The following is an 11,698-nucleotide window of genomic DNA, read 5'->3' as shown; positions in this document are numbered from 1 at the left end:
TTTAGAAAGTTATCTATCAGTGCTTGTACAGTATTTTTTGGCTGCTAAGTGCTTTCTGATATTCTTCAGCGCTGTTTTCAGCCCATCTGTAGTTTTCTGATGTTGTACATATTACTGGGCTTTGTGTTAATGTTATTTTCAGTCTTTTTGAGATACACAGTGATTTGACTGTGATCGGACTAGTGTTGTCAAAAGACCCGGTACTTCGGTACCAAGTCGTGACGGTACCAGGTTTCTGTAAGTACCGGTAGTACCGAGGTCCCGTTCAAACCCGGTTCAGCGCTATGATTTCCGCGAAGCAGAAAACGAGGACGGAATCTCAAAATCCAGTCATGAAAATGAAACTTACATTTTAATATGGACAGTCATGGAATTTGTCAAAGTTAGCATAAATTAATCAAATCAAATCTCCATATGGACCAGTATCTGTAAATGTTAAGCCGCAAAAGTTGTTTGAAATATGAATCAGTGTTCTGCGCGTCTCTGTGTGAATTAATGAATGGCAGAGACGTGCGGGTTTGTTTACTACATAGACTGAAGCGCATGACGCTTGCATTAATTTCAGCATCTGAGCTTCAGAGTTCTCTCTCCATCAAGAGATCTGAACTTTTCAGTTCATCTCATTGGCTGGCGCTGATCTCTTACCGTCCCTGTTTTGATTTCAGCAAATCATTTTGACCGAACGCAGACAACGTGATTAATTGGCATTGGTTTTATTTTTAGTGCTAAAAAGTTATTTTTTTTTAATTAGCATATTTTTGTGTTTTGCTTTGGTACCGAAATTTGTACCGAGAACCGTGGATTTTCACTGGTATCGGTACCGAATACTGAAATTTTGGTACCGTGACAACACTAGATCGGACAGAGGGGTTAGTTCTCTAACAGTGAATGATCTGAGAGATGAAGGATCTATGTCTGTTATCATATAGTCAACTCTGCTATTCCCCAGAGGTGAGCAAAATGTGAATCTCCCTAAAGTGTCTCCTCGTAACCTACTGTTGATGATATACAGACCCAGGCTTCGACATAGCTGCAGAAGGTCTTTCCCATTCGTATTTACTATGTGATCATGGTTATTTCTGTGGAAATCTCTCTCTCTCTCTGTCTGTCTCTTGATGCTCCAGAATGAAAAGGTATGTACGTTTAAAGTCCAGAAAGTGCTCTAAATGCTGCTGAAAACGACCGGCCAGTTAAAACAGAGCAGTGTCCGAACGCTGTGTGAGCTCAGACGCTCGTCTGTGTGTGTGTGTGTGTGTGTGTTCCTGCAGCATAACGATTACACAGTAGACACGCAGATTCATAGTGTATTCAACCTTTAGATTTACTTCAGAGAAGGGAATAGAGACTTGTAACACACTAAGCTCTGATCATAACAACACTTTAGCAAACATTCACAGTACACAAAAAATCCAGCATATTTTCGATGATGCTCAAGCTTATTAAACACCTATCATCAGCTTGAATCTTTTCCTGCCAGATTGATGTGTGTATGACAGAATAAATGCATGAAGAGTGATTTAATAATTGCTCACGCATGTCACTCTTAAATCATCATTCCAATCAGCCACGCCCCTTCTGTGGGAGGGGCCTAACTGCCTCTGATTCAGCCAATCAGAGCAGTGTCTCCTTTATAATCAGCCAGGTGTGTTGACGTGTGTTTCTGGTGTGATTGGTTTGTGACTCGTCTCACAGGAGGAGTTGTGTAGTGACAGCGTGGAGCGGATCGTCGTAAATCCCAACGCCGCCTACGACAAGTTCAAAGACAAACACGTCAGCACCAAGGGTCTGGGTGAGGACGGCCTCTTCTGTTACTTTACCATCACTGAGTAAATATTATAGATTGGAGTCATATTTGAATAAAAATTGCATTTTTTCTTTTTATATTTATACACTTAGTTATTTTAGCATTTAGTTAAACTAAATGAAAATCGTAAATTTGGCAACTATCTGAAATAAAGCTAGTTTAACTTTTTAGTTTATTTTAGAAAAAATGTTTTTTTAATGGTTTTCGTTTTATTCTTTAATGTTGCATCTACTAGCGTGAATCATCTGGGCATCTAAATGATCTATAAATAAATTATTAGTTTAGAATTCGTTACTAATTTTAACATCAAAGATTTCAAATCAGTGTTACAGTTTACATATCTGTGTGATACTATTATAGCTTTAATTCATATTTAGGATTTTTATCTTTGATTTTATTTTTATTATATTTAAATTTTGTTATTAAATGTTTAGCCATTTTGTTTTTGTGTTTTTGTCATTTTTATTACTCTGTGTTGTTTTTATAATTTCTTATTTTTATTTGTTATGATTACTTGAAGTTAAACTACATTTTAATTTAAGTATCAAAAGTGTTTTGTGGTTTTAGTTCTAGTTAACTATAATTGGGTCTGCCTTTTATTGGTCTTTTATAAAATATAAAAAAATATGAATATTTCGTGTGTGTGTGATTGTGTGTGTTGTGTGTGTGTGCGTGCGTGCGTGTGTGTGTGTGTGTGTGTGCAGATTTCTCGGACCGCATCAGTAAGAGTCGTAGGGTGGGCTATGAGTCTGGAGAGTTCGAGCTTGTGAGTGGTTCTCTTCATGATCTGTTCAGTTTTATGGAGTCTCTCAGCGTTTGATCTGATTTATTTCCTCTGGTCCTGCAGTTAGCTGAGGGTTGTGGCTTGAAGGAAACTCCTCAGCAGAAATATCAGCGACTAGTTAATGAAATCCACGAGCTCTGCCAGGATGTGGAACAAATTCAGGTCAGAATTATGCAATTAATATTTTTTTAATCATCAAAGATGCGTTAAATTAATCAAAAGTGATAGTAAAGATATTTATAAAGATTTCTATTCCAAATAAACGCTGTTCTTTTGAACTTTCTGTTCATCTGTGAATCCTGAAAAAAATAAAATGCATCACTTTTTCCACAAAAATATGAATGTTTCTAACATTGATAATAATCAGAAATGTTTCTTGAGCAGTATATTATTCTGATTTCTGAAGATCATGTGACACTGAAGACTGGAGGAATGATGATGAAAATACACAGAAATAAATAAGAAGAGCTGTTTTACATTTTAATAATACTTTAAAATTTAAAAACTGTTTATGATCAATTAAATGCAGGTATCAAAAAGTGCTTATTGTACTATATTGGTGCATAATAATTTAAATTATATATATAAATCACGCTCTAACTAAATTTTTTTTTTTAATATATTTAAATATCTAAATGATTTTGTTGCAGTACTGTAATGTCAAAAATTCCAGCTTTGCATTACAGAAATAAATTATATTTAAAAATATATTAACACTGAAAACAGTTGTTATAAATTGTGATAATATTTTAAAAATTTTAACTTATTTTTTTATCGAATAAATGCAGCCTTTTAAAAACATTAGACCATGTTACCAACCTCAACATTTTGAGCAGTGTTGTAAATCCCAGTGTACTAGTCTACCAAGTTTGGATCACTGGGCTGCTAATTCTGGTCAAATATCTGTCCAGACATGCATGTGTTATTGAAGAAGCATGCTTTGTGTGTGATGTGACGTTGCTGTGTTTCTGCAGGTCACGACTAAAGAGAGCAGCTCGGAGGAGCGTCTGACTCCGGTGGCTTTGGCTCAGCAGGCGGCGCAGCTCAAACAGCAGCTGGTTTCAGCTCATCTGGACTCTGTGCTCGGACCCAACGCTCACATCAACCTCACCGACCCCGACGGAGCGCTCGCCAAGTGAGATCCAACTCCCGCTGCTGTCGTTTTACTCCGCTGCTTTTTATCATAGTTACTCAACCTTGTCCTGCTTTTGTTTAGTAGACTTAGTCTAGTTCTAGCCAATGAAAACATTTCACAATTTTAGTAATAGTACTGATAATCGTAATGATTGTTGTGATCCGAGAAATTTGTTTTGAGTATTGCAGTTTCAGCAATAAGCAAAAATCAATCACTTTTTTTAATAAAAAAATTAAAAGAGTTTGGTTAATGAAATTCCCAAGCTCTCTCGGGATGTGGAACATCTTCAGGTCAGAGCTAAACTATATTTTCAGTCAGCAAGGATGCAGTAAATTACTATAAAGTGACAGGGACATTTTTAATTTTATAATTCGATTCACACACGTGGTTTATTTGACCTTAATGGTGGGACGCCTACGTTTACTTCACTATATTACACTCCTAATCTAATCATGACAAACTTTATTTCGTTGGAAAGGTCTAAGACTCCTAAATAGATATTTTACCTATCTTTTTTGTTAAAAATGATGTAGGAAAAGTAATAGATTAATTTATGGCAAGAATGCACCTCAAAAACCTACATCGTAACAGGACCTTTGTCAAAAAAAGTCTTCTTCATTGCCTTTTCCTCTATCACACTTTAGAAATCATCAGAAATCATATATCACTTGAAAAACATAAAATCTCAAAATTCATCCTTTGAAACCTATTTTAAATTCAAACATTGCATTACAGTGAAAATGGTACATCAAAATCATGTCACAAAATATCATGAATTATAAAAATGTAGGTTTGGATCATACACTTTCAAGTCTTTGTTCAAAAGTGTGAGTTACAGTTAACAGGTTATTAACTAGTGTGCTGATTTATTATAGAAATTAATATCAAGAACTTAGATAATTATGCACTCTCAATGTCTACTTAATGAAAGCTGGTCAAATGAACCAAAATATTACGATGACAGTGAAAGTTGCAATAATGTTTCTCTATTAAAACATATTGCATGCTGATATATTCATTGTCGTCTCGTTTTAGTCATTTTTCCAGCATTTAATTGGTTCAGGAAGTGGTCACTGAAAGCTGGTCCTGTGTGTCGCAGGCGGTTGTTGACTCAGCTGGAAGTGGCTCGGGGCGTGAGGAGCGGCGGGGGGGCAGAAGGCAAGACCGCGGCACCCAAAGGACCAAATGGAGTGATTCTGTACGAGCTCCACAGCCGACCGGAGCAAGAGAAGTTCACCGAGTCTGCTAAAGTACAGCCTGTTGGAACCACCCAGTGTGATGTCACTTCCTGCAGGGATTAAAGTGTTCCATCACTCATAAAGACAGTCACCTGCTTCATTCCTGAATGATTCAGCTGTTCGAACGAATCAATTGAATGAATGATTCAGTGAAAGAATCAGTGACTTTTAGTTTAATCTTTAGCGAATAATTTCCGTTATATAAATCATTTAATATTTCGGTATTCAAAACGTTATATTTGTATAAATGTACCTACAAGCCACTTTTGTGTTCCTTTAAGACAAATAAGTTACCAATCATATGAAATTAGTTTTAAGAAAGGAATTTGTACTACAGAGATGACACAAAAGAGCACAAAAGTGGCTTGTACAATACAGAAATATTAAATGATTTAAAGAACTGAAATTATATCCTAAAGATTGAATTAAATCCACCAGCAGGTGGCAGCAAGTCCCTGATTGTATCTCTGAATCATTCATTCGATTGATTCGTTCGAACGGCTGAATCAGTCAGGAATTAAGTCTTTATGAACTGAGGGAACACTTTAATCCCTGCTTCTTGTGAATATTTCTGACGTTCTCTGTGTGACTGTAGGTCTCCGAGCTGGAGAGACGGCTGGCCGAACTGGAGATGGCAGTGGGATCCGGCTCAGAGAAACAGGTGCGAGAATCACGTTTGTTGGTGCTTGATGCTTTTTATTGAATGATTTGTGTTTCTGAATTGATCATTTGAGTCACTGATTCAGTGGTTAATTCATAAAGACTTGAGTGAATTAGTTGTCTGAACGAATCATTTGAATGAACGACTCAGTGACTCACTCTTCCAGTGAGAAAGTCTCTTGCTGCCACCTACTGGTGGTGTACATTTTTAATGTTTAAACAAAGCTTTTCTATGCATTTTTAACAACATTTCATAAGTGTATATAAAAATAAAAATAAACTGGAGCTTCACGTGTCTTTCTTCTTTGTGTCTTAAATGATTTTGATCAAGTAAAGGTCAGAATAACGTCTCCTCTTCTGAGGAGCCTTGAATTCTTCAGCTTTCAATCATTGCATTATAGATAGACTGATATACTGTAACTGATCTGTGTGTGTGTGTGTGTGTGTCTCGTAGGGTCCGCTCAGCGCCGGGGTTCAGGGAGGAAGTCTGATGGTAAACACACACTCTCTCTCATCTCTATATCAGCACCATCAGCTTGATGTGAAGTGAATGAGTTTGGTCATGTGATAGAAGTTCACTTCCTGTCTGCAGGACACTATAGAGCTGCTGCAGGCGCGGGTCAGTGCGCTGGACGCTGGCACGCTGGACCAGGTGGAGGCCAGACTACAGGTAAAGCTGCGAGGAGACGAGCGTCTCATCCGTGTCAGACGCTAAAGGCTTGTTCACACAGACTCGTCACTTCATCATGTCCCTACTTTTGTAAAAACTGGCTTTTATGAAATTTTCTGCATCTGAACTAATAGAAAACTTCCCTAGCCCACAAAAATCAGCAGATGGCACTTTATAGTGTAGTTTTTTTTTTATGTTTTAATGTATTTATATTATTATATAATTAACAATTTAATTTAAATGACTAAATAAATTTTTATTAATTAAAATTATGATTTACTTTTTATTATTATATTATTTTATTATTATCTATATTCTGAGTTATGCCGTAGCAAAAGCTTTTTATTGTTATTATTATTATTATATGATTGTTTAAAAATATATATTTAATTACTACATTTATTTTTATTAATTATAATGATTAATCCCTCAAATGACAATAATAATAATTGTATTATATCATTGTTAAATACTTATTATTTTTTCTTGCAAAAGTTATGTTGCAGCCAAATATTTTTATTACTATTATATAATTGTTTAATACATTTAAATGTAAATAAAATCACTCAAATAACAATAATAAAACTAATTATTATTATTATTATTAATCCCCCCCTAATAATAATAATAATGGTATTTATTTCAGTGCTGTGTTTAAATGGAGCTGTTCTTGTGAGTGTAGTTGCACTGAGCTCTTATTGTCTGGTTTTCTGCAGAGTGTTTTGGGGAAGATGAATGAAATCGCCAAGCACAAGGCAGCCATCGAGGACGCTGAGACCCAGAGTAAGGTGCGTCCCGCAGGACTTGAGCAGAGCCCTGGCGCTCACTGACACTCTCTGATCGCTCTGCTCTGTATGCAGGTGTCTCAGCTGTATGACGTGGTGCAGAAGTGGGATGCGATGGCCACGTCTCTCCCGCAGCTGGTGCAGAGACTGTTGGCTGTCAGAGAGCTGCACGAGCAGGGTATCACATCACATCACCAACACCATCACAGCACATCACAATCAAAATCACATCACAATCACAGCATAATCACAATCACAACCCCGTCACAGCACATCACAATCACATCGGTCACATCACAATCACAGCATAATCACAATCACAACCCCGTCACAGCACATCACAATCACATCGGTCACATCACAATCAAAACACCATCACAGCACATCACAAACACAACACCATCACATCACAATCACATCAGTCACGTCACCAACACCACACAATCACATCACATCAGTCACATCACAATCACAACACCATCACAGTCACAGCACATCACAATCACATCGGTCACATCACAATCAAAACACCATCACAATCACATCACAAACACAACACCATCACATCACAATCACATCAGTCACGTCACCAACACCACACAATCACATCACATCAGTCACATCACAATCACAACACCATCACAGTCACAGCACATCACAATCACATCGGTCACAACCCAATCAAAACACCATCACAATCACATCACAAACACAACACCATCACATCACAATCACATCATTCACGTCACCAACACCGCACAATCACATCACATCAGTCACATCACAATCACAACACCATCACAGTCACAGCACATCGGTCACAACCCAATCAAAACACCATCACATCACAATCACAACACCATCACAGTCACAGCACATCACAATCACATCGGTCACATCACAATCACATCGGTCACATCACAATCACATCACCATCACCATTACAAACACAACACCATCACATCATAATCACGTCACCACCACAGCACAATCACATCACATCAGTCACATCACAATCACAACACCACCACAGCACATCACAATCCCATCGGTCACATCACCAAAACATCACAATCACATCACCATCACAGCAGAATCACAACACCATCACATCACAGCATAATCACATCACATCAGTCACATCACCATCACATCACCAATACAGTTACAGCACATCACAATCACATCATCAACACAATCACAACACAACTACAGCACATCAGCATCACAGCACAATCACATCAACAAAATCACATCACCATCACAACACCAGCACATTACAACATAATCAAATCCCAATCACAGCACAATCACATCACGTGCTTTCTGCAAGCATTTTTTTTTTATCCAAAATACTACTACTATATTATTATTCATTTCCAAAATATTTATAGTTGTTATAAATGTTAAATATGCAATAATATTAATAATATAAATATATTACTGTTGATTCACTGTATTATAGTAATACTATTTTTATATAAATTAGAATAACATTATCTTAATAATATTGTTTATGTATTTTATATTATACATATAAATAAATGTATTATTTATTATTATAATTATTATTATATTGAATTAAATCATTTTATATTCTCCCCAGGACAATTTTTTTAATATATAATAATGGTTATTATAATAATGATTATTATATGATTGTTTAATTATCATCATTAATTAAAAAAATATATTTTTAGTATTGTTGTTGTTATTATATTATAGTCATATTAATATTATCATTATTAGTAGTATTAGTATTAACTCTCAAAATAATAATATCAATAATATATATATATATATATTATAGTAGTAATATTAATATAATGATGCTATTATTAATAAATAATAAATTATAGAAATATCAAAATATAGGTGTTCATGTGGTTATTTCTTATGTGTGTGTGTGTGTGTGTGTACAGGAGTGCATTATTGTTGTGTGTCTCTGTTGTCATGCAGCGATGCAGTTTGGGCAGCTGCTGACCCATCTGGACACGACACAGCAGATGATCAACAACTCTCTGAAGGACAACAGCACTCTGCTCACACAGGTCTGTCCTCGTCTCACTGAAACACCAGCGAATGTAAAACCCCACATTAAACCTGCTGCTCTGCACACTCACAGGTCCAGCAAACCATGAAGGAGAACCTGCTGTCTGTGGAGGAGAACTTCTCCGCGCTGGACCAGAGGATGAAGAAACTCTCCAAATAAAAGCCCGAGACCATTAGAGTCCAGCTGTTTCTCATGCCGCACTTTTGTTTTTCTGCAGAGACCAAACGTTCCCACACTACAGAAGCTCCTAAAGCTTCAGCGTTCAGATGCTGTCCCTCAAACCCAAAGTCTGAAGCTGTCTGAGTTCTGTAGCAGCCAAAAAACGTACACAGACTTTGTTTTGAAGGTGATGAGACGCTGTGTGTGTAAATACAGGCTTGTCTGTACTTTAACTCGCTCTCACGAGCGATTGCTTGTAACCGTTATTGTATTATTAATGTGTGACAGTCCACAAATTATGATCATTTTCCAATATAGAATTTCAAATGCATCTCTGGGGAATAAAATGCTTCCAGAAATCTGTTTCATGTTGTTGTTTAATTTATTTTAACAACATTCCACACAATTTTCCCAGGGTTCCTTCACTAATACATTTCAGTGGGTTTTTCAGATTATTGGATAAGGATTACTAAATTGAGATTTGTTTATCAATTTAATATTTTTGTGGCTTTATATATTTTTGTTAATTTGACGTATATTTTTACATTTTAGTAGGTTTTTTTTATAGCTTTGTAGATTTTTCAAACATTTTTGTACATTTTAAAAAAAAAATAATTTTCTTTTAATAGATTTCCTATTTTTTATACATTTTTTAAATATATTTTACATTTTTGTGGCTTTGTATATTGTTATATATTTGTAATTTTTTGTTGTAAATTTAATTTAAAGTTTTATAGATTTTATATTTTTGTGGCTTTGTAGATATTTACATTTTTGTAGGTTTTTTTTTGTAAATTCTTTTTTATTTTTTTGTAGATTTTAAGATTTTATATATATTTTTAGGCTTTGTAGATTATATTTATGTAGATTGTTTTTTGTAAATTTGTGTTTTAAATTTTTTTATAATATTTGTTTTTTTTTTGTGGCTTCATATAGTTTTACATATAGCTACATTTTTTTTAATATTTTTATATTTGTCTCTAAAAGTCTCAATTATAAATTTTCTAGTATAATGTGAAATATGAACATCAAGGGAAAAAGGTTAGAAATGTATTTGTTTGATGCTTATCTCCACACTTCAATCCTTGCATTCAGAAGTAATATGCATTGCCTTGATATTGTCATATGGACATTATTTTGTTGGCATGTTTCATCAGCTTTGTTAAGTTCTTAATTTTTTTTTTGCAATATTTAAGCGTAAGTTTGTTTTCCTTGCCAGTCAGATCTTTAAGCTGAATATATATATTAATTAAATTCACTCTTCAAAAACATAGGACTTTTCTGAAACTCATTCCAAGAGAGAAAAATATTGGTAAAACTGGTTTCAATTGTTAATAGTTAACTATTTTAACATGATCTATGAACTACTTCTAAAGCTATTATTAATATTAGTTGATGCTAAACATTAATTTCAATATTTCAGAAAAATCTAAAGTTGTATTTCTTACATTGATTTACTGATGAACATCTACTACTGCTTTGAAACACGGTGTAAAAAGCACTAAAAGAATCAGAAGAGAACTTTCATCATTTAAAATGGTTTAATTTGTTAAATAAAGAAAAAAAAATCAACTCCCAATAAAAAAGTAAATGCTACTTGTTCACAATTCTCAAAGTATTTTCTTTACAAATCAAACATGAATATGAGAAAGGAAAGGTTTCTCTGCAGGAGAAATATTTTACAAATTTATCATTTTTTCCTAAAAAAGGTGTACAAAATAAAATACTAAAACTGTACATATATACATAAATTCAATAGTAAAATTGCATAATCAGCCTCAGTATTAAATCATTATTTTAAATATTCAGTAATATTCTTGTGCCTGTGTTGATGAACTCTGCAGATCCACGACTAAAGGCCCTAAAACCTACAGACACACTCCTGTAAAAAACACACACACACACACACACACACGTATACTCACAGAAAAAAAAAAATATATATATATATACAGCCCTGCAAAGACAAAACATGGAGTGAAGAGAGAGATTTGGTCATTGGCCTGACGTATTTGGAGAAGTGTGGACTACTGAATGAGTGTGGGGCTGACAAAAGTTCATGAGGTGCATTATGGGTTATAAAATGATAACATGAGTCATTTGGTCTGAGGACAGAACAGATTCAGCATTCAAGGGATTTTTGGACACATAAACCAGCATCTGGAGACTGATAGGAGTGAATCTTAAAGTAATAGTTCAGTCAAAAAATGTATGATTCCATCCTCACAATAATCCACAGCACTCCAGTTCATCAGTGAACATCTGGAGAAGACAAAAGATGAAACACATCCAGCATTAAGACGTTTTTAACTCAAACACATAGAGTCTATAATCCATAATAACACTTCCTCCAGTGAAAAAGTGCATCAAAATCCAGTCACAGATTTGTTTAGATCTGTGCAGATTTCTC

At 34.9% G+C, this 11,698-nt stretch overlaps 1 protein-coding gene across 2 annotated transcripts in view; it reads left to right on the top strand.

Moving 5' to 3' along the window:
• Positions 1–9,651, top strand: part of LOC132151484 (dynactin subunit 2-like) — a 17,728-nt gene extending 8,077 nt beyond the window's left edge. For both annotated transcript variants that reach the window (XM_059559600.1, XM_059559599.1), the window contains exons 3-14: positions 1,693–1,789; positions 2,509–2,570; positions 2,652–2,750; positions 3,563–3,723; positions 4,823–4,973; positions 5,557–5,622; positions 6,076–6,114; positions 6,214–6,291; positions 7,008–7,079; positions 7,152–7,254; positions 9,036–9,127; positions 9,202–9,651. In XM_059559600.1, the coding sequence (XP_059415583.1) occupies positions 1,693–1,789; positions 2,509–2,570; positions 2,652–2,750; positions 3,563–3,723; positions 4,823–4,973; positions 5,557–5,622; positions 6,076–6,114; positions 6,214–6,291; positions 7,008–7,079; positions 7,152–7,254; positions 9,036–9,127; positions 9,202–9,288 (1,107 nt within the window). In that variant the 3' untranslated portion in view covers positions 9,289–9,651. The remainder of the gene's footprint in view (positions 1–1,692; positions 1,790–2,508; positions 2,571–2,651; positions 2,751–3,562; positions 3,724–4,822; positions 4,974–5,556; positions 5,623–6,075; positions 6,115–6,213; positions 6,292–7,007; positions 7,080–7,151; positions 7,255–9,035; positions 9,128–9,201) is intronic.
• The last annotated feature ends 2,047 nt before the right edge of the window (positions 9,652–11,698 follow it).

This window comes from Carassius carassius, chromosome 10 (genome assembly GCF_963082965.1).
Source record: "Carassius carassius chromosome 10, fCarCar2.1, whole genome shotgun sequence".
In the NCBI taxonomy this organism is placed as follows: Eukaryota; Metazoa; Chordata; class Actinopteri; order Cypriniformes; family Cyprinidae; genus Carassius; species Carassius carassius.
The sequence above is the reverse complement of the archived record's forward strand: the minus strand, read 5'-3'. Positions and strand labels throughout refer to the sequence as shown.